This window comes from Nerophis ophidion, linkage group LG02 (assembly GCF_033978795.1).
Source record: "Nerophis ophidion isolate RoL-2023_Sa linkage group LG02, RoL_Noph_v1.0, whole genome shotgun sequence".
In the NCBI taxonomy this organism is placed as follows: Eukaryota; Metazoa; Chordata; class Actinopteri; order Syngnathiformes; family Syngnathidae; genus Nerophis; species Nerophis ophidion.
In genome coordinates, this window is record NC_084612.1 from 15,928,773 (window position 1) to 15,953,224 (window position 24,452).

The 24,452-nt window shown below is 40.6% G+C and overlaps 1 protein-coding gene across 3 annotated transcripts in view; it reads right to left on the reverse strand.

Moving 5' to 3' along the window:
• The window catches only part of LOC133537142 (protein unc-13 homolog C), a 400,509-nt gene that overhangs the window by 85,714 nt on the left and 290,343 nt on the right, over positions 1-24,452 (reverse strand). For all 3 annotated transcript variants that reach the window (XM_061878045.1, XM_061878036.1, XM_061878053.1), the window contains exon 19: positions 9,848-9,974. In XM_061878045.1, coding sequence (XP_061734029.1) covers positions 9,848-9,974 — 127 coding nt within the window. The remainder of the gene's footprint in view (positions 1-9,847; positions 9,975-24,452) is intronic.

The following is a 24,452-nucleotide window of genomic DNA, read 5'->3' on the forward strand; positions in this document are numbered from 1 at the left end:
GTCTGGGGTGATAAATCAGGTGCAAGTGAAATATGTATTTGACTTTTTGTCATCAAAAAAACATATCATGCCTTGAATGGACGTGCCGACTTTCCGTGCTGCTTTAAAGTGCTCTCTTCATTAATATGTACAACACGGTCATGTGGAAAATTAGGACCCTGTTGTGAAAACAAATATATTTTTGGCACCCCCCTATGGGTGGTGGTACAGAAGCTTTGAAATACATTCGAGCATACAAATATCAAAGTTGTATAATCAGCTCAATGACTTACGGACAATTAGTTGCCAAGTCTCGCCAATGACCTTGCAAAAACGTGTTTCTTGATGGCGGACATTTTTTTTTTTTAAACAAACATTTTTTTAAACTGTACACACATGCGCTTGTCAATCCCTTAAATAAAGGGTGTCCAAATTTTTTCCACTGAGCGCCACACACTGAAAAATCAAAGCGAGCGGGAGCCATTTTGATATTTTTTAAATTTAAAAACCAATACAATAAATGTATAAAAAAGTCTCCATTTAGGCCTCCACTCAGGCTTGATGCCGGTAAAGCCAAAGGGTTTTGGTCAAAAAAATATTAAAAAAATTATAATTTTTTTGTATTATTATTATTATTATTCAAAGTTTAAATTTTTCAATCAACACTAGGTCTACCTGTCAAAAAAAGTTTAAAACATTTAAGTTGTGTGCCCTTTTTGTCAAAGAAGAACCCAGGTTTTTTAATGGAAAAAAATCACCTAATGTGCAATATTTTCCCCCAATTAAATTTTAAAGTGGAATGTTTGATTATGTAAAATAATTGGAGCCTTAAAAAGGTCAATAACAACATTGACAATTTTTGAGCAATGACACATTCAAAAAAAAATCCCACTAAAATTATTGGGGATCCAAAAGGGTTCCATTCATCTAAGTGTTAAAAAGTAAATTATATATATTTTTTTTAATGTTTACTTTTAGCACAATAATCTCGAGATCAGCTTCAGATCTATCCTTTAAATTATAAGTTTGATTGTTGTTAATGTTTTTTGTTTGTTCGTTTTAGGCCATTCTTTAAAAAAAACAGCACCGTTTTTTATATGGCAAACACAATTGCATTTCCTTGTTTGTCTTGTTACCATGCCAACTGATTTAGTTTTCATCTGTCATGTCTGATCATGAGTTTCCTATGGCCATACTACCCTGAGCATCCCCAATCTCATCTGTTCTCAAAGCTAAGCAGTATTAGGCCTGGTTAGTACTTGGATGGGAGACTGCCTAGGAATACCAGGTGCTTTTGACCTTTGGACTCTAAGTTCCTTTTTTTCACTCCCTGTTTTGTTACCATGACGACCAATCAGTTCACCTGTCTTGTCTCACACCTGTTTTCACTTATCAGGTTCATTATTTAAGCCACAGTTACCAGGTAGTCAGTCTGGCAACATCACCTCCTTCACAACCTCGATTATCTGCTTCATGCCTTGCTATGCTGTTCATTTTGTCCACATACGTTTTTGTCATTCATGTCATAGCACAAGTATTTTGTTTCATGTTTATAGTTTGTGGCCTTTGTGCTAGTCTTTTGTTTCATAGCCCAAGTTTTGTATCTCCATTGTGAGCGCTTTTTGTTTGTTCCTGTTTTTAGTTTATGAGTAGATAAATTAAATATGTACCTACCTTCACGGCGTTTACACTTCATTCGCTTCGCACCTCGGGAAAACAACCCAAGACCAAGTGCAAGCCTGACAGAATATTGCCAACAGCAAAACATTTTCCCTGCAAGCGTCTTGGAGTCCATGGAAGAAGGAAGTTGGGAGGCGTTAAAGGCCATGGAGGACCAGGACTTCATGTGGAGTCCAAGCGGCAAGCTAATTCCGATCAGTTCCATTTGGTCCGAGGATGGCAATGCGTCACCGCAGTCCCGGAAGCGCCGCTACAGACGAAGGACGTCTGGGAAGGCTTCTCCAAGTGGACAGGACGAGTCGACCCCGCAAGCTCCTCCCCCTCCGGGCGGAAATAAGCTGCAGCCTGCCTGGCTTCTCTAGGATTACGTCACGTCGTCGCCGGAGGATGACATCACAGATTAGGATTTTTTTTTCCTCAAATCTCTTTTCTGCCAGCCGCTCCCAACTATGGACTCCATGTGCATAACAAAACATTACCAAGACATGTTTTTGAACTCTTTATCAAAACTGTCACAGCCATCTGATTTTCATGCCCCGCCCCCCAGGACTCAAGCCCCACCTAAGTCACAATATTTTTCTTTTTCTTCACCCATGCTGACCAAGAACAAAGAAGAAAGACTTTGTGGACAGTTTAAAGAGGAGGATTCTTCCCCCCTCCTCACCTCCCTCCACCCACCCCAAAAGACTTTTTCAGATCGCGGTGAGCGCGTCTGGGAGCCGCTCCTTGAGGGGGAGGCTGGGGGTTGTTCGGTTGGTTCTGCCCAGTGCAATGCCAAGCCACAGCGACTAGCACGTCCACCACCTCCAGTTCTTCAACCTGCCAAGCCACAGCGGCCAACAAAGCCACCTCCACCAGTCTTTGAGCCTGCTAAGCCGCAGCTTCTAGCAAGGCCACCTGCACCACGTCCAAGTCAAAGTCCACGTCCAAGTCCACGGCTAGTACAGTTGCCTGCTCCACGATGCCAAGTGCCCCCGGTGGCAGCTCCACGATGCCAAGTGCGTCCGGTGGCAGCTCCACGATGCCAAGTGCCCCCGGCGGCAGCTCCACGACGCTAAGTTCCCCCGGCGGCAGCGCCACGACGCCAAGTGCCCCCGGCGGCAGCGCCACGACGCCAAGTGCCCCCGGCGGCAGCGCCCCGACGCCAAGTGCCCCCGGCGGCAGCGCCACGATGCCAAGTTCCCCCGGCGGCAGCGCCACGACGCCAAGTGCCCCCGGCGGCAGCTTCACGATGCCATGTTCCCCCGGCGGCAGCTTCACAACGCCAAGTGCCCCCGGCGGCAGCTCCACGACGCCAAGTTCCCCCACTGGCAGATCCACGACGCCAAGTGCCCCCAGATGCAGCTCCACGACGCCAAGTGCCCCCAGATGTAGCTCCACGACGCCAAGTGTCCCCAGATGCAGCTCCACGACGCCAAGTGCCCCCAGATGCAGCTCCACGACGCCAAGTGCCCCCAGTGGCAGCTCCACGTCGCCAAGTGCCCCCAGTGGCAGCTCCACGTCGCCAAGTGCCCCCAGTGGCAGCTCCACGACGCCAAGTTCCCCCAGTGGCAGCTCCACGACGCCAAGTGCCCCCAGTGGCAGCTTCACGACGCCAAGCTGCAGCACCGCCGCCAGTAGCAGCTCCACGACGCCAAGCTCCAGCACCGCCGCCAGTAGCAGCTCCACGACGCCAGGTTCCAGCACCTCAGCCAGTATAAACTACACGCCGCCAAGCTCCAGTACCGCCAGTAGTAGCTCCAAGCCAAGACCCGCCACGCCAAGACCTGCCGCCTGAAGCTCCATGCCAAGCTTTGCTGCCAGCCACGATGACGACGCGTCCGCCTCCTTGTCGGCCACGGATGTAGCCACTACGTGGTCGTCCGCCACGCCCAGGGCGCCAACCTCCCCGTCGGCCACAGATGTGGCCACTACGTGGTCATCCGCCACGCCAAGGGCGCCGAACTCCTCGTCGGCCACGCCAAGGGTGTCTGCTACGGATATGGCCATTCCCGGGTCGCCCACCTCGTCAGTACAGCGGGCATCTATGCGTCGCCGCCACCTGACTCTGCCCCGGTGGATACGGGGACACGTGGTCTGGCGACCCACCGCCATGTCCCCCTCCCGCCCTCCCATGACTCTCGATCACAGTTTTGTTTTGTTTTGTTTTTTGTTTTTGGACATCTGGGAGCTGTCCTTAACAGGGGAGCTCTGTCACGCTTATGGTTCATGTCTTGTTTTGGTCATGCTATGTTTAGTTTTTTGGACATTTAGTTCTGTTTTGCATTTCCTTGTTTGTCTTATTACCATGCCAACTGATTTAGTTTTCATCTGTCATGTCTGATCATGAGTTTCATCTGGCCATACTACCCTGAGCATCCCCAATCTCATCTGTTCTTAAAGCCTAGCAGTGTCTGGCCTGGTTAGTACTTGGATGGGAGACTGCCTGGGAATACCAGGTGCTTTTGACCTTTGGACTCTAAGTTCCTTTTTTTTCACTCCCTGTTTTGTTACCATGATGACCAATCAGTTCACCTGTCTTGTCTCACACATGTTTTCACTTATCATGTTCATTATTTAAGCCACAATTACCAGGTAGTCAGTCCGGCAACATCACCTCTTTCCCGACCTCGATTATCTGCTTCATGCCTTGCTATGCTGTTCATTTTGTCCACATAAGTTTTTGTCATTCAAGTCATAGCAGAAGTGTTTTGTTTCATGTTTATAGTTTATAGCATTTGTGCTAGTCTTTTATTTCATAGCCCAAGTTTTGTACCTCCGATTGTGAGCGCTTTTTGTTTGTTCCTGTTTTTAGTTTATGAGTAGATAAATTAAATATGTACCTACCCTCACGGCGTTTACACTCCATTCGCTTCGCACCTCGGGAAAACAACCCAAGACCAAGTCCAAGCCTGACAGTTTGCTCTTTTATACCACGTTTGTTTATTTTTTTTATCATATTTTTAGAATGTGTTGTGGGGCCGTTAAAAAATTTCCTGTGGGCCGCAAATGGCCCCCAGGCCGCACTTTGGACACCCCTGCCCTAAATGTACTCATATATTGGGCTAAACACAGCAGTTGAGCATTTAGTGACTATATTTGGGGTTCATGAACTGCACTACAATGTGGTTTATTTGTCAGAAAAACTATAGCAGAGGCAGGAGCATAGCACAACATTTTTCGGCCCCCCAAGCACACACCAAGATTCCTGAAGAGACTCCCATCCCACAATAAACCCAACACACACACTTAGTATGTTTATGTGCACTAAAAAACTAAATATTTATTTGGTTTGGTTGAAATAATTTTTTTTTTAAATACATAACGGGACAATCGGGACGCTGTGGCACGGTCAGGAGAGTGGCTGTGCCAGCAACCGTAAGGTTCATGGTTCAATCCCCACTTTCGACCAACTTCGTCACGTCCGTTGTGTCCTTGAGCAAGACACTTCACCATTGTTCCTGATGGGTCATGGTTAGGGCCTTGCATGGCAGCTCCCTCCAGCAGTGTGTGAATGTATGTGTGAATGTGGAAATGGTGTCAAAGCGCTTTGAGTACCTTGAAGGTAGAAACGCGCTATACAGGTATAACCCATTTACCATAACACCTGAAGGTTTTAACTTTAAAAAAGAAAATATCTCGTAAACCCCCCAAAACAATTGTCTTTTGTTTTTTTACACAAAAGTGCCGAGAGATTCAATATAAAGTTGCCATAATATAAGTGTAATTAATTATGTAAAGTGTCATTATTCACTTAAATATGTTTTTAAATCTTTTTAGTGTTTCTTTACTTCAGAGTGTAAGATAGAGATGATCTCATTCACAATAGATTATCATTATTAGGTAATAGAAATCATAACAATAATATTTTTGTATTATGATTACATTATTTTTAGTGCATCTCCTCTGGGTTAAGCCTCCCATGTCTTCAAAACCTAGTGATGCCTCTGTTTCCAACTTTAATCGAGGGTCCTTGACCGCACCACAGTTATGTGCAATGTGATGCAAAAGTGAAACTTGTAAATAATGGTTTCCAATTTTGCTCCAGATACTTATTGTATTTTTATCTTTCCTCTATCACTTTATCCTTGTTCCAAAAATGCTGGTGCTGTGTGTGAATGCCATTGAGTTGTACAAACCATTTTGCAGTTTTGATAGGGGATGCAAACACTTTTTTTAAATCAGTGGTGTGCGAAGTGTGGGTCGCAGGTAATGTTTAACCACCTGCGGCCCGTTCTTAAAATATCACAAAAAAAAAAGTGAAATAAAAGGACAAACAAGTTAAATGCAACATCGAAAAGTTGTAATGTTGACTCTAATAACACAAAGCTGCCATGTAGACTGTTTTTCCCTGTCTTTCTTTTTTTATTTTTCCTTTGTCGTTGCTCAAAAAATAATAATCAAAATCAGTTGTTATAAATTTTTGACCTATTAATGATTCCAAATACTTCAAATCAAATATTCCACTTTGAAATATTTTGTGTTGTTTGTCATATAAAGACCAAAGCTTTATTTGACAAAAAGGGCCTGAAACAAAATAAAAACTGATAAAAACTTAAAATCGACTGATGATCTGAAGTTTATCTAGGGACTTGAATGTTGAAAGTAAAAAAAATAAAAATGTATGACTTATTCTTAACACTTTTATAAGAGGGGCCATTTTGGATCCATGATAATTTAAGTGGCATTTAAAAAAAATAATGTAATCAAAAAATAATATTTTCAAAACAATTATTGACCAATTTAAGGTTCCAAGTATTTCACAATAAAGATACCATATGTAATAATTTCATGTCAAATCATCATTAAATGGCTTTGACATGTCAAAGGCATTAATAAGTCATGTTCTTTTCGAATATCTCTATAACTGATAACAGTAGTTCAACCGAGATATGTTCATTTCAAAATTAGATTTACAGCCCCGAAATCTTGTTTTTGTTTTCATTTCGATGCCCCGTTTGACCACTTAGAAAGTCTGTGAGTGTGTCATATCCAGGTTGCCAGTTACACACAACCCTCTTCGTCGAACTACTGCTACTAGTAAAGTTACTAAACATGTCAGACTTTAGTAAATCTAAAATCATGACTAAGCCAAAAACAAAACAAGGATTTGTATCGGAGCTACCTTTTTTGTTACGTTTGGAACGCATTTTGGATGCGCGAATTGTCACCCCAAGATGCTGCAGGACCAGGACAAGGCGGGATTGCAGGTAGGAGCTTGTTTAATACAAAAAGGTAAAATAACACTGGTACAAAAAGAAAAAGAAATGGCTACATGCTAAACTTAGCATGTAGCTGCAAGAGTCCAAGAAATGTGTGCCGAATGCACGGAAGCTAAGGCGAAACTTAGCACGTAGTCAACAGAGTTCAAATTAGCGTGCCGAACGCACGGAAGCTAAGGCGAAACATAGCAGAGTGGAAAAAAAACAAACGTGACTGTTGCATGGAGCAAACAAACCATCCAGGATGAACACAGGTAGCAGGCAGGTTTAAATACTCAAACAATAATCATAAACAGGTGTGCGTAGAAACAATAGCTGGTGGGACAAATCAGAAACCATGGTAACAAAATAGGAAGTGCACACAAACTCAGCACAGGAAGAGTCAAAACAATCCAAAAACCAAAAAGGACTCCAAAAAACAGACTAAGGGTGTGATCTGGGAAGCGGATCACAACATTTTTGCAAGATTAAGACGATTGAAAGTGGAGAATATTTTTTCATTTGACGCCAAACTTGCTAATTTCCTCCTTGATAGGTAAGTCAGGCATTTGCGTTGTATTATTACTCATAATAAATGGTAACTGACATGTCGTATGTAAATTATATTGTCCAATACAGTCTATGATCTTGTCTAACAAAGCTACTATGTTCTTGCAATGAATGCTCAGCACATCTACGTATCGGCTAATGGGGGAAATATATGCCCTTTAGCCAGTATGTCGATGTGTCATCCAACTGACAGGGCAAAATATATTTCCGATAAATAAAACCCATGTGGATGTGGGTAGTGTCAGTGCCTATTTCTTTCTCAATATGCCGATACGCTGAAGAAATGCGTTCCAACATTAGAACGGCTAATCAGGTGGTTTATTGTACTGTATATGCATCAGGCATATATGGGGTGGTAGTTGCTTAGCACAATATAATGCATTACATGTAATGACTTTCTACTTTGTGTATTGACATGGTAGTAGGCTATATTATTGTGTGACTTGGTTTTTGCGTAACGTGGGTGGGCTCATAGAATAACACTGCACTGAAAGATTGGCCCTAGTGTGTGAATGTGAGTGTGAATGTTGTCTGTCTATCTGTGTTGGCCCTGCGATGAGGTGGCGACTTGTCCAGGGTGTACCCCGCCTTCTGCCCGATTGTAGCTGAGATAGGCGCCAGCGCCCCCCGCGACCCCAAAAGGGAATAAGCGGTAGAAAATGGATGGATGGATGAAAGATAGTGACGTGCGTACATGGACGAGAATGCAGTGCGTCAGGTTGGATGCAACATGGAGTTATGTTGAACGAAATGTGGCGGTAATTTTACTGTTGGCCTGGGCTAGCCATCCAAATACGTCTATGCGATATATAATATATTACATTGTACTATATATAATTATTTTGATGGTGGTTCGTGCTGTCAAACTAGACATTTTAGCAACAATGCCAACAATCTGTCCCGACTCCCAACGAAAATATTGCTGCGTAACTTTAGAAATACATTTTGTTAATCAACATCAGTAAAATGTGCCATAGTTACTTAGTAAACCACCTTACAAAAAGCATAAACAAGAGAAACCTACAGCGTAGGACTCGTCGATTGCCATTTGAAGTTCCTTAGATTTCGTCTACGTGTCTGGTAACCTCAGTCATGGAGAGTGGGAGGGCACTACGGAATTTTGACTGTTTGCATTACCATTTCTGGCCACATTACTACATATGGCACCTTTTAAGTATTCCACTTTTTAAACATTTTGGCGAGAAAGTATTTAATATTTTGTGTTTAGCCGTAAAATATAGGGATGCATTCGACAAAAAAGGCATTAAACATGAAAACAACAAATCCAACTTCATATTAGGGTTGTACGGTATACTGTGATTAGAATAGTATTGTGATACTAATGAATCATATTCGGTACTATACCGCCTCTGAAAATTACCGGCCCGCCACCTCCCCCCTGCAAAAGGAAACAAGTTTAATGTACCGTAAGATTTTTTGTTAAAATAAAGCCAATAATGCAACTTTTTGTGGTCCTCTTTATTTAGAAAAGTACCGAAAAGTATTGAAATAATTTTGGTACTGGTACCAAAATATTGCTATTGGGACAACACTACTTCATATTGACAGCTAAACCTGAAGTTGTAATAATAATAATATATGACTTGTTTTTGGGTCACCATGGTGGAAAAGGGTTTAGTACATGTGCCTCTCAATAGGAAGATCCTGCAGTCCTGAGTTCAATCCCGGGCTTGGGATCTTTCTGTGTGGAGTTTGCATGTTCTCCCCGTGACTGTGTGGGTTCCCTCCGGGTACTCCGGCTTCTTCCCACTTCCAAAGACATGCACCTGGGGATAGGTTGATTGGCAACCCTAAATTGGTCCTAGTGTGTGAATGTGAGTGTGAATGTTGTCCGTCTATCTGTGTTGGCCCTGCGATGAGGTGGTGACTTGTCCAGGGTGTACACCCGCGACCCCAACAGAGACAAGCGGTAGAAAAAGGATGGAATGGACTTGTTTTTGACATTTTTATGACGGAGACATTTATGGGTCCCTGGGACCAAATTTGAAGGGGACCCTAAAAGTTTAATATATCTATAAATGTTATTGGTTTTGAAAAGAAAAATTATCAACATCTTTCAGTGTGCGGCTCCTCAGTGGAAAAAGTTTGGACACCCCTGTCTTAGAGCATTATTAATTTGATTCAAGCAACCATATCAGACAATAATATGTATTTTATCTTAACATTTATGAAAACAGTTTTTATATATGTTGTGTTTGAATGACAGGACTTAAACTACACCTACACTTCCACGGTTGTGAGCAGGTTTTGACAACATTTCAAAAAGTAAGAACAGGGATCCCCAGGGGTGTCCTAATTTTCTCACATCACCGTCCCATCTTCAGTTTTTTTCAACAGTGAAAGCATATATTTCATACACGTTTTCATTTTGTATGTCAGTACAGTGTGTTTGCATGCCAACATGGCTCATTACTTACAGAGAATACTCCGGCGGAACCCCCTTGAAGGCTGGCAATTCGCGCACGTACTCATTGTGGAACCATTTGACTTTGAAGTGAAGATTCATGTATTCAGTGCTTTTGCATAAGCGGTGCTTATCGTGTTCTGGAATGCAGATTAAAACACAAGAAAGAAAAGTAGTTAGCACAAACAGTTCTTGCCTAAATTGTAAGGTTCAGTTCCAAAAAAAAAAAAAAAGGACAAAATAATTTCATGGTTATGCCGCAGTGAGACACTTTCAACTCTTAAAATGAGGATGAAAAATGTCTCGCTGTGATTTATTTGAACAAGTCAAAGAGACTGAAATGTGCAAGCATATCAAAAAGGTAACTGTGATTTGTTTTCACACAAAATCTTCATAGGCTCAATTATGCAGACAGCCTGCAGCTATCGAGAGTATTAGACAAAAATAATAAATAAATTGAGCCTGTGAACGCATCCAGCTTCCTTTCAAATGACACAAAGCCTTTGAATGACTCCAAAAAGAAGAAACTCCAGATAAAATGGATTAGATTTCGTCCAGTTTGGCTGACGAGGCAGCTAAGTCATTAAGACCGGCTCAGTTTTTAGACGCTATAGAACAATTCAACCTTTTGCATGGATCCCCGAGTTTGTCTTCTGTACAACTAAACTGTAAATAACCTGAAACCAAGCTTGAACATCAGGTGACCGTGGCGGCCAGCTGTCCGAAGGCAGGAGGGTCCTGGCGATGAGGTCTGGTTAATGTTATCTGGCCCGACCGAGACGGCGTCAACACATGGATGGTGGATGTGCACATGCTGTCAGAGCCTATTTGGCTTGGACTCTGTCGTCCATTCTGGCGACATGGCCGAGGAATCGCAGCTCTATTCTCTTTATTACAGGAGAAATGGTTGTGGTACAACCCGCGTTTTAATCAATTACATCATTATTGACTAATAGGTATTGGTACCTTTACTCATTTGAAAAAACGATGTGGTACCAATTTCCAGTACCTGGGAATCAATACCGGGACTCTACGGTACTTATGTGTGTTAATTTGTTAATTAATGTTAATTTGTTTGTTAAAGACATCTTATTTTTCATTTAATATATAACAATGAGCTGATAATTATAACTGTCCTGTTGTACATCTTGATTTCTTACACTTCTGAGTCTCATTTGCCAATATTCTATAGTAGACACAAACACTAGTTGTGGTGAAATTGTCCTCTGCATTTGACCCATCCCCTTGTTCTACCCCCTGAGAGGCGAGCGGTGGCCGCGCTCGGGAAATCATTTTGGTGATTTAACCCCGAATTCCAACCCTTGATGCTGAGTGCCAAGCAGGGAGGTAATGGGTCCCATTTGTGTAATCTTTGGTATGAATCGGCCGGGGTTTGAACTCACGACCTATGGTACTTTAACTTTAACTTTAACTTTCTATGCTGTTGCAATTCCAAGACGTTAGATAACAGTAGAGTGCCTGCTATGGTGTGTTGCCTAGTCAAGGAGTAGTCTTTGCCAGTAAGCTGACTCTAGTCTTTTGTTGTACCCTAAAAGTGTTTACACTTTAAGCATTGCATACACACTAGCTGTTTGGTTGTAATGTGCAGCTTAGTTTTAGTATTGACTACCGAATGTAGAGGTGTTGAAATTGCCATGTAAAATTGCTAATGAGTCTCATTTGCAAGTATTATATAGTAGACTTTGCATGCAGTTGCAATTCCAAAATGTTAGATGACAGTAGAATGTCTGCAACGGTGTGTTGCCTCGTCAAGGAGTAGTCTTTGCCATTAAGGTGACTCTAGTCTTTTGTTGTACCCTAAAAGTGTTTACACTGTAGGCATTGAATACACACTAACTGTTTGATTGTAACGTGCAGCTTAGTTGTAGTATTGATTACCAAATGTGGAGGTGTTGAAATTGCCATGTAACATTGCTAATGAGTCTCATTTGCAAGATCTAAGTGCAAGTAATATATTAAACGATGTAGTCTTAGCCATTAAGCTGACTAGTCTTTTGTGGGGCCCCTAAAGCAGGGGTCGGGAACCTTTTTGGCTGAGAGAGCCATGAAAGCCAAATATTTCAAAATGTTTTTTCCGTGAGAGCCATGACATTTTTTTTTAACACTGAATACAACTATATTCGTGCATTTTTAAGACCAACATTTTGAGAGTATAATAAGTCTCTTATTCTTTTTAATAACATTGTTATTCAAAATTTAACCAATAATACATATAATACGTCTTACCATTAATGCGGCATCTTGAACAGGTGCGATAGAAAACAAATAGTAGGATTAAAATGCATGAGAATGTTTTATAATTAAACTTTTTTTTTAACACTGTGATTACCAGCGGAATTATTCATTACTTATCATGTTAAGCAATGTCAGCTAAGATTTATCTGAGAGCCAGGTGCAGTCATCAAAGGAGCCACATCTGGCTCTAGAGCCATAGGTTCCCTACCCCTGTCCTAAAGTGTTTACACTGTAAGTATTATATACACACCAGTTGTTTGATTGTAGTAAAGTGCAGCTTAGTTGTAGTATTGACTACCAACTGTGCAGGTGTTGAAATCACCATGTAAAATTGGTAATGCTAACCATCAGCATGTATATGGCAAATTCAATGCAAAAGAACATTGAGCTAGCGCATTTTGACGAGTAGTGAATAACTTTATGTTTTAGCGTTTTCTATCATGCTTTGTTGGCATAGGAAATTGCAATATTACATAGAGGCAGTAAGGCTGTGTCCCTTTCTGAGCGCTTGTGTCCGATACACGGTTAGTACTAACGGGGTTCGGTCGGTGGCTATAAAAGTACCGAATTCAGTACCCATCCCTATTGACACAATGGAACCACTGGATTCAAATGATGTTCCGGAGCCAGATCCTGTGGATATCGAGGTGGAGAGAAGTTTGTGTGGAAGGAGTCTAGGTTTTCAGATCTGTACAAGAGCACTGGCACCACGCAAGAATTTAGGACTTGCATCTTTGTGGATGTTCCTGTCTTTGCACAGCGCCAGACTCTTTGGAGACACCGCAAACCTGCTGTAGACAACGTGCAACTTCAGGATTTGATAAGAAAGATCTAGCAGTTTTGGATCCAAGATAGACAAAGTCTTGGATGGTGATGGTGATGACGACCTGCTGTGGTGGGGCAGTAGGAAGTTAGTGTTTTTTTGTATCTGCCTAGCTGACCATAAGGCCCAGGATCAAGGTTCTTTGCTAATCTTAAAAATGCTTCAACGATGGCATCCAGGAGTGTGGAAAACAGCACATATCTGGGAATCAGAAGTGGAAGTTGACTCCAATACTGGGGCACTGGTGAAGTGTGTTTGGGATCCAGTAGTCGACAGCAGTGTTAATGCAAAACAATTCATCATTAGAAGACCTCAACCAATATATTGTTCTTTTTATGTCCGCATTCGAGCAAACGTCCTCTGCAGTGGACGTTTGTCTTTTTTACAACAGGTTTCACTCCCCAAAATGTGGAACTCTTAACAAAAGAATAAACCAACAACAAATGTGTCCACTGCGGAGGACACTTGTTCTCAGGAAGATATAAAACCAACACTATGACAAAGACAAAATACCTCAGAAGGAAAACAAAAAAAAGCACCATGCGGATGAGACAATGCTGCATAGACGTGTAGACTAAAGGCTGCTATATGGGAGGAATAAATTCTCTGTCGGGATTAAAAATGCAGTGAAAGCCGCTCTCACACCCCCGAGTGCATTAAGCGTGAATGAAAAGTCAAAGACAAGCTGCCTGTGTCGACACGCGTGTCATTTCAAAAAGAAACATACAAGTATGTATTGGGTGAGCACATTGACGCACTAGAGCAGGGATAACCAAAGTAGGTATCGCGGACCAATTTTGGCGGGCCAAAGTGTGGCTACCAATTGTAATACATATTCATACTGACCTCTTTCAAGGTGCACAATCATTTATGGCATATCCGCAAGGCTAAACTGTCCAGAAAAAGGTCAGTAGATTTTAATATAAAAATCTGGCAGCTCGGTTGCCAGAAATTTACTCCGAACTCATCAGTTTTTCCATTTCCACCCATGCACTGTAAAAACTGGGAACATAGAGTTTATGATGAAAAAGTAGCAACTTAGTCCCCAGAATGTTGCGGTTAATATGATGGTGGTACTGTTTTCAAATATTGTAATGCACTTGTGGAGAATGCATTTATATTTTATGTTTTCTTTCTTTGTCCATAGTCATGTTTGAAGCAGCTGATATTTTCCCATTTGTAAACTTTTTGCTTTTTCCTTATGTCCGGAATGTCTATTGGGAGTATGGTGTACTCCCTTTTTGTGGAGGAGACTTTATCCATGCACTTTATTCCAAAATGCAACACAGAACGACACAGAAGGTTCTTCATACCGACATCCATCAGACTGTATAAAGCATATGTTCCTTGACTGCACTTAAATGTAGAATATATGTAGAATATATTTATATTATTGATATACTATATATTATATGTTCAATCCCAGGCTAGGGATCTTTCTGTGTGGAGTTTGCATGTTCTCCCCGTGAATGAGTGGGTTCCCTCCGGGTACTCCGGCTTCCTCCCACTTCCAAAGACATGCACATGGGGATAGGTTGATTGGCAACACTAAATTGGCCCTAGTATGTGAATGTGAGTGTTGTCTGTCTATCTGTGTTGGCCCTGCGATGAGGTGACGACTTGTCCAGGGTGTACACCGCCTTCCGCCCGATTGCAGCTGAGATAGGCACCAGCGCCCCCCACGACCCCAAAGGGAATAAGCAGTAGAGATGGATGGATGGATGGATTATATTATTTATTATTAGTATTTATTATTATCATTGTCTATTGTGAGCAAACTGTGGTGCTGAATTTCCCCCAGGGATCAATAAAGTACTTTCTATTCTATTCTATTTTATTCTATTATCGGTTTAGAACAAAGATGTTATATTTCTTTCTGGGCGGGAGGGGCTGTTTTCGTACTAAATAAGATGACTTTTTCCGTTTGGTTTTTAGACCACTTCTTGAAGCTGCTATTATCGCATTGTAAGGGCTGGTCTTCTAAAGCTTTAGTAAAACTTGGTTATATTGCTATTCTGTCTTGGTGGTCCTTCTTACTCAACATATGTCATCCAACACAATTTGGGATTGGCCAGTGTGTTTTATTCCCTGAGAGGAAGACTGGTCTGACGCAACACACCATAAAAATAATGGCCATGTCTTTACGTTTAAAAACTGGCAGCTCAGTCACCGTGGTACAGTTTTTCAATTTGCAGTAATTCGGTGCAAACAAACACCGTAAATGTTATGGTCAAATTCTAGGGACTGAGCTGCCATTTTATTTTTTATCGTAAAATCCATAGATTTTGAAAAAAAAATTTCACAGGGGAAATAGTTACCGTACATTTGAATTTAAGAACCCCTGCTCGACAGTATTTGGAAAATTATAATCTTCGTTGCAAATATTCGGCCACGTCCTATAATGAAAACCTAAATGCTTTGAAATTTGACATCCTCCATATGTCTATTCTGGGTAAAGTTTGAAAGTGATCAGATGAAATATGAAGGAGTAACTGGTTACAGAACAGTACCTGGAAATGGCGAAAATCTGCCAAAAATGACTTTTTTGGATGTTTTGAGGTTAAAAATGTACATAGAAGATGCAGAGTTGCATTTTAACTGAATAAGACACCGTTTGTGTGACAATCTCTTCTACCTTATATTTACATATGGCAGTATGAGGCTAAATGCCTCACTCATAGTGCTGTTGCATCCCTACTTGGCTCCCAGACCATAGGCACATTTTCACTTTGGCCCTTTGAGGCAAAAATGTTTGGCCACCACTGCATTAAAGCGAGGGTCTCAAACTGAATTTAGCTGGGAGCCGGTTGAAAGTTGGAGTTCACTTCAGTATCACGTTTCAACTACGTGACTAAATTTCTTAACTACTTGTACCAGATATATATATATATATATATATATATATATATATATATATATATATATATATATATATATATATATATATATATATATATATATATATATATATATATAGACCCTAAACTACAGAAAGCCCACTGTTTAATATGTTTGCGTGTATGCTTTACTGATGAGGGTATTTGGTGATCATCGTTTTATCCTACTAAATTTGGCTGTTCTTGAACTCACCATATTGTGGACTGTGACACAACAGTTTGTTTACATGTAAAATCTTCCACTTCTTTGTCTCATTTTGTCCATCAAAAGTTTTATACTGTGTGTGAATGCACAAAAGTGCGCTTTGTTTGTTGATGGTATTGACTTGTTGGAGTGCTAATCAGGCATATGTGGTCACCGCATGACTTGAAGCTGAATGCTAACATGCTATTTAGGCTAGCTGCATGTACATATTACATCATTATGACTCATGTGTAGGTATATTTGAGCTCATTTAATTTCCTTTACTTTTATCTTCTGTATATATAATTTAGTTTTGCATGTGATGAGGTGGCAATTTGTCCAGGGTGTACACCGCCTTCCACCTGAATGCTGCTGGGATAGGCTCAAGCACCCCCGCGACCCCGAAAGGTACACGCCGTAGAAAATGGATAGATAGATGTCTCATGACACATTATCTGTATGTAATATTGGCTGTATTTCAGATAGTTGTTTGTGTGCCATGTTGTTCCAGACCACAGCAAACATTACCTAGCTTGCCAAAGATTTTAATAAATCTATTAAAAGAAGACAACCTGATGTTTCCTTTAACTTGGACACACACATCTATACCTTTGGCCATTAAATGCCAGTCATTTCCAGGAGTTATCTCACCTTCTAAGCAGCCTCTGATTTACTAGTGTTTTTAAATATTGTAAAAATGTGTAGAATATTACATTTCAACATTTCTGTCAAGAAAGATTTGCTTCAGCCTGCGACACATATTAATTTTGATAGTAGGCTATTATAGCTAATATAGACACTTACGTCATGTGTTATCTTCATTATAAGACTACGGCTTTTCATTTTTTTGCGGCTCCAGACAGATTTGTTTTTAGTATTTTTGGTCCAATATGGCTCTTTCAACGTTTTGGGTTGCCGACCCCTGCTTTAGTGTGCAATACAAATATCTGCTACAATGAACTGGATTGAGCCTGGAATACATCAAATGATTGCCTGTTATCGACAGATCGCACACAGTATACACAGAAATACTCCTTCAGTGCAGTTCCACGCACATTGAACACATGATGGTGTGTCAAAATGAATTCTAAGAAGCCAACAATAAGACCGCATTATTCTGTTTTTCCCTCTATTTTATGCCTATTTGCTCACACTGCCATGACGCTAACTCCAAAGAGGTTGGAATCCAGCTCGTTGCACCCTGGCTGTCACGCTTTAATCCTGATAAGAACCTGCGTGCTTAGCCTGATGAATAGTGCTAAGCTTGCCAACCTACACTCTCCTGTAAGCCATGAGAAAATATTCATATATGTTTGAATTAAGTTTTTTTTGTATATATTTTAAAACTAGGGTTATTGCATTCTGCTATACCCAATGTTACTTGTTAGAATAAGAACGTCAGTACAGACAAATAGTTAAATATATGGCGGACGCATAACCTTTATGATGTAAATGTTACCTTTGTTTTGGTTTAAATCCACATTGTCAATGAATATTAGTTTAGAAACATGGACATGAAGTGGATTGTGTTTAATAAACATGTTAAGTGCACATACTGTGTATTCTCTTTGCTTATGCAAAATTAAACACTTATAGATTACAAATGAATGATATTTAATTGGGATTAATTACAATTAATCAACCCTGTAAGTATTCACTTCTTTCTTGACTCTTTGCTCGTGCACAATGAAACATAGTTATCATGGATTAAAAAAACATGATTTTTAATCAAAATGAACCCAAAGCCATCGTATAATTACAATTCTAATCATTGTACAGCACTATAGTAGTTTAAATTACAGCTGGGCGATATGGCCTTTTTTTTGATATTTCGATATTTTTAGGCCATATCGCGATTAACAATATACATCTCGATATTTTGCCTTGGCCTTGAATTAACACTTGATACATATAATCTCAGCAGTATGATGATTCTACAGTGGGGCAAACAAGTATTTAGTCAGCCACCGAATGTGCAAGTTCTCCCACTTAAAATTATGACAGAGGTCTGTAATTTTCATCATAGGTACACTTCAACTGTGAGAGACAGAATGTGAAAAAAAATGTAGGAATTCACATTGTAGGATTTTTGAAGAATTTATTTGTAAATTATGGTGAAAAATAAGTATTTGGTCAACCATTCAAAGCTCTCACTGATGGAAGGAGGTTTTGGCTCAAATTCTCAGGATACATGGCCCCATTCGTTCTTTCCTTAAAACGGATCAATCGTCCTGTCCCCTTAGCAGAAAAACAGCCCCAAAGCATGATGTTTCCACCCCCATGCTTCACAGTAGGTCTGGTGTTCTTGGGATGCAACTCAGTATTCTTCTTCCTCCAAACACGACGAGTTGAGTTTATACCAAAATGGATATATGGATGATACAGCAGAGGATTGGGAGAATGTCATGTGGTCAGATGAAACCAAATTAGAACTTTTTGGTACAAACTCAAATCGTCGTGTTTGGAGGAAGAAGAATTTTACGAGACCGTGGCATTTGGGGAAATAAAGAAAGACAAAGTGGGAATCTGTCTGAACCTCTATTCCCAGGGATGATACAATATTGACGGAAGGCACAGCACGGAGACGGTCGGCCGTGTTGACGTTGCGTATCTTGCGGGTAATTATTTGGCGGGCAGCCTTGACTCGACCGTTATTTTAAAGATAAACTGTCTGTTAATTGCTAGCCTCGCGCTACACCCAGTACATGTTTGTACTTTTTTTTGGACTTCTGGATCTGCCTCCCGGGAGCCTTTCGGCCATGGAGACCAGCTGCTGGGTGTCTGCCACACCGGAGTCGGTTTGGAGGGACTGGAGGAGATGCAGATAAGGAGACAGGGCTGCAGAGCTAGCACTGAGCGCTGGGACAGAGAGGCTTCGCGGTGTCTTGGCTGGGTGAGCAGGTGTCGGACACCTCAGTCACCTTGGACGTATCCTCGCTCATCCATGCGGACTGGACACTGGCCGAGAGTGGAGTCGGCTGTCTTGGTTGCTTTGTTGGGTCTGCTCCTGTCTCTGGCCATGCTCCCTCCACCCCAGCGGACGATTGCGTGGAACACCGCAGAGGCCACCACAGTGGATATGTTTCCTTTACTTTTTATTCATAGCTGTATGTAGGAGTGGCTGGTTGTATCTGCCGCTTTAATGTCTTTAATGTCCTCTCTGTTCTTTGATGTTTGATGTTTCCCTCTTACACACATGTAAGAGGGATGTGTATTATGGCTATGAGTTGTTTTTTTTCCCTTGGCCTCAGTCTGCACCCCCTCTCCAGGGCCCAGGCTAAGACCGATTTTTTTATTTTATTTTAATCTTCTTTTTTTTTCTCCCACCCCCCTTGTTTACCTGTATCTCATCTATTTTTGTAAGGGGCGCAGGAAGCCGGCAGACCCGTCAGCGATCCTGTTCTGTCTCCCTGTAATGTTTGTCTGATCTTGAATGGGATTGTGCTGAAAATTTTAATTTTCCTGAAGGAACTCTCCTGACGGAATAAATAAAGTACTATCTAATCTATCTAATCTAATCTAATGTTTCTACGTCTGTTCTCGACTCGAGTTGGATAAGTACCGTTAAAAACGCATGACTCTTCACGGACAACCCTGGCTCATGTCGTTTTTAAAGACAAAAAACTTCAACTGATTTCTAGTTCGGAGCAATAACTGGTTTGTGTCTACACTCGATTAACATAAATATTCACAGCTGAATCTTATCTATTGAGGGTGTTGTAACTGAAGTAGCCGAAGCGGCCATTTCTCAAACAGGATCACTTTATTCATACAGTTTTTTCCATTTGCTTACACACAATTTTACTGTGTTATCTATTTTTTTTTTTCAAAAGATATACACACTTTTCCAAACACCGCATTCAATTTTCTTAATTCCTAGATCAAAACATATGCTCATTCATCAAAATAAAGCAAGCATTTGTAAAAATGCAGTTTTATTGTCATCTCACTCACACAGAGTTCAAATGATAAGACACAATTTTTCACTGTTCTGGGTAACTACCCGGCCGGAACAGTGAAAAATGGTAAATGGTAAATGAGTTATACTTGTATAGCGCATTTCTACCTTTAAGGTACTCAAAGCGCTTTGACACTATTTCAACATTCACCCATTCACACACACACTGATGGCCCTAACCACAACCATCAGGAGCAAGGGTGAAGTGTCTTGCTCAAGGACACAACGGACTTGACGAGGTTGATCAAAGGTGGGCATTGAAACAGGAACCCTCAGGTTGCTGGCACGGCCACTCTCCCATCCGTGCCACGGAGTCCCCATACACAAATCACATTTGTAAAAAAAAAAAACATTTTACTATAAGAAATCACATGTTTGGGGCATTTTGCCCGACCTTTTTAGCATGTGCGATGAATGATTACTCTTAACTTGACAAAATATATTGGCAAATCCATAGCAATCGTCATTGTTTACTTTGAAGTGATAAGGACCTAAAGAGAAATTAAAAATATCCTGTAATCTTTTCAAGAACTGCTCGACAATGATGCTGCAAACTGAAAATATTTATTTTTCCAGTTTTTTCCAGTTGCTTACACACTAAATTTTACATTTTCACAGAGGTAACAAAGTCTACACGCAGTAAACAAACCTCAATGTACCTAATATTAGGCATAGACTCTGCTTCACTGTTTTTGCAAAATATTACACACTTTCCCATCTTGCACTCAGATAACGATTGTGATACACACATTTTCACACTTTACGCACACACTAGGATCAAACATGAGATGTTTTACAAATGTGTTTTGTATTTATCACTGTTCTGGGTAAGTCACTCCAATAGTGTCTTATCAGTTGAAGTCTGTGTGAGTGAGATGACATTAAAACTGCATTTTTTCAAATGCTTGCTTTATTTTGATCAAAGGCCATACGTGTTGACCAAAGTGTCATTCTGCCAAAAATCTAGGAATTAAGAAAATAAAATGTGGTGTTTGGAAAAGTGTGTATATTTTTTGAAAAACAAAAAACAAACTCTGTAGCAAAATTGTGTGTAAGCAAATGGAATAAACTGTAAGAATAAAGTGATCCCATTCGAGTAATGGCCGGTTCGGTTACTTTGGTTACAACACCCTCAGTTGATAGGATTCAGCTGTGACTATTTAGGTTAATCGAGTGTAGACACATAAACCGGTTATCGCACCCAACTACAAATAAGGAAATTGAACGTTATGTTTGAAAAAGTGTGTAAATCCTTTTGGAAAAAGAGACACAGTTAGTAAAATTGTGTGCAAGCAAATGGAATAAACTGTGTGGAATTTAATTTTAATTAATTTAATTTAATTTTAGGGTGTGAGCAATTGGAAAAAACTGCAACAACCCTAATAGCTACTACTAAAAAGTAGAATTCAAGAAAGAAGGAAATGACATAAAGCAGTAAAACCCCACACTCACTTTTAATACAGTTAATTGTTTTGTTGTTGTGTTTTTCTACATTTAAGCACAGTTAACTTATTTTTAACACTTGTTTGAAAATGAAGAAAATGTTAAAAAAAAGAAAAAATACTACAAAACCTCCTGGAATAAATCATTGAAAGACTAAACGTGCTGTTCTTGGAATGCCCTCATCTTTACGCGCTCTGCTTGAGAAAGAATGTAAAAAAAAAAAAAAGAGGAATATCCTCTTAGAAAAATGGAAGCACCCTGACTTGGAGCACAAGGACCTCGCTTTCCATTCACCGGTACCAACAAGGAGCCTTGAATAGACGAGAGAATCCGAGGGAATCGAGGCCAGGGGGAGCAGCGTAATAGAAACACGGAGGGCTTCGTGACTTCCAAGTGAGTCATCTGCTTCGTTTTTAGAAAAGGGCTTTAAATGTTTTATATCCTTGAATTTCAGCCACAAATGCGAGCGACAAGGTTTTTTTTTTTTTGGGTGGGGGGTGTTTTTAAAAATACACCCGATGCCGCATTAAGAATTAAACACACATCTTTGCCGAAATTTACTTCATTGACGCCCTGCAATGAAGTGGCGACTTGTCCAGGGTGTACACCGCCTTCCGCCCGATTGTAGCTGAGATAGGCACCAGCGACCCCAAAAAAGGGAATAAGCGGTAAAAAATGGGTGGATGGACGGACTTCATTGACTTGCTGGGAACTTTGTTTCTCATTGAGACTGTGCACATGTATAGCGGTATAGCTCGGTTGGTAGAGTGGTCGTGCCAGCAACTTAAGGGTTCCAGTTTCGATCCCCACTTCCGCCATCCTAGTCATTGCCGTTGTGTCCTTGGGCAAAACATTTAACCCACCTGCTCCCAGTGCCACCCACACTGATTTAAATGTAACTTAGATATTGCGTTTCACTATGTAGAGGGCTTTGAGTCACTAGAGAAAAAGCGCAATATAATTCACTTCACTTCGTGTACCTAATGAAGTGTCTGGTGAGTCGTCTTCTGGACCAGTCTTTGCATGTGCCTCACTTGAAGGTCAACCGACGCATATTCATAAATGTAAATCCATTCTCAAGAGGTCTCCTCTTGGATGAATGGTGTCTAATATACTGTATGAAGACACCAACCTGCTGTATGTGTGCATGTGTTCATGTTTAACAAAGACTGCAGAAGATATGCTTTTTATTCACTTTGTGTTTTTGTACTTTCCACCGTTTCTCATATCGTGATTTATTTGAAAAACATCTAGTTTAATTTTTATTTTGTGTCTTAAAGATTTGGCATTACAAGAAGGTAATACCTCACCTTGCAGGTGATATTTGTGCTGCCAACTTTTGGCAAGTATAGAATGACAGGGTAGCATTTATTATGCTATTTCTTTCAAAATTCGAGTTGCCGGAGCTAGTCGAAAGACTGGCCTAGTAGTACAGCAGCGTTAAAGGGGAACATTATCACAATTTCAGAAGGGTTAAAACCAATTAAAATCAGTCCCCAGTGGCTTATTTTTCAAAATGTTACCCATCATAGAATATCCCGAAAAAAGGCTTTAAAGTGCCTGATTTTCGCTATCTGTGAAGCCACCGTCCATTTTCCTGTGACGCCATCCAGTGATATACATGCTATCCAGGCGGATAGCACAGCAAGATATAGCGACATTAGCTCGGATTCAGACTCAGATTTCAGCGGCTTAAGTGATTCAACAGATTACGCATGTATTGAAACGGTATAGTTGGAGTATTTAGGCAGATAGCGAAAATGAAATTGAAGAAGAAACTGAAGCTATTGAGCGAATAGCTATTGACTCTATTCGGCCATGTCTGCCTTAGCATCGCCGGTAAAATGTGCAGACCCAACGATCAGGGCTTTCGCATCTTGTGACACTGGAGCAACTTAAATCTGTTGATTCGTAAGTGTTTGTTTGGCATTAAATGTGGGTGGAGGGAAACGCTGGATGCAAATATAGCTACAAATGTACATACAGCTAGCCTAAATAGCATGTTAGCATCAATTAGCTGGCAGTCACACCGCGACCAAATATGTCTGATTAGCACATAAGTCAATAACTTGAACAAAACTCACCTTTGTGATTTTGTTGACGTTATAGTTGGAAATGCATCTGCAGGATATCCATACATCTCTGTGCCATGTCTGCCTTAGCATCGCCGATAAAATGTGCAGACCAAACGATCGGGGCTTTTGCATCTTGTGACACTGGAGCAACTTAAATCCGTCGATTGATAAGTGTTTGATTGGTATTAAATGTGGGTGGAGGGAAAGGCTGGATGCAAATATAGCTACAAATGTACATTAAGCTATCCTAAATAGCATGTTACCATCGATTAGCATGCCGTGCTAATCGATGCACATTCTACGTAAATCAACTTGAATCCAACCCTGATCCTGTTTTTACACCCTCCGACAACACACCCACGAGGCATGATGTCTCCAAGGATATGGAAAACAGTCGAAAAAACGGAAAATAACAGAGCTGATTTGACTCGATGTTTATAATGTGTTTGAGAAAATGGCAGTTGACTACCTAAGGGGCGTCACGTTGTGACGTCATCGCTCCGAGAGCAAATAATAGAAAGGCGTTTAATTCGCCAAAATTCACCCATTTAGTGTTCGGAAATCGGTTAAAAAAATCTTCTGTAACATCAAGGTATATATTGACGCTTACATAGGTCTGGTGATAATGTTCCCCTTTAAATGTCAATATTCTTTTCCATAGACTACTGTACCAGTAAGAAGAAAGATTAAGTCAAATATTTTCTGTTAAAATTCCATTTTTAAAACGTTGGTACTAGTTTAAAACACTCACCATACTAATTTTCGTTAGCTTGTCAATGGGATTTTCCATTGTATGTTAACATTAAGCTAGCCAACCTTTATCCTTGTATGGTTGCATTGTTTTTTTTTTTCCAGGGTATACCAAAGTGTATTGTTGGTTTAAAATAATACATGTGCTTTTTGTGTGTATAATAATGCACTTTCCTCTGTGTACTTATATTTACTGTAAATTAATTGTGGAGACAATCAATAAATAACCACA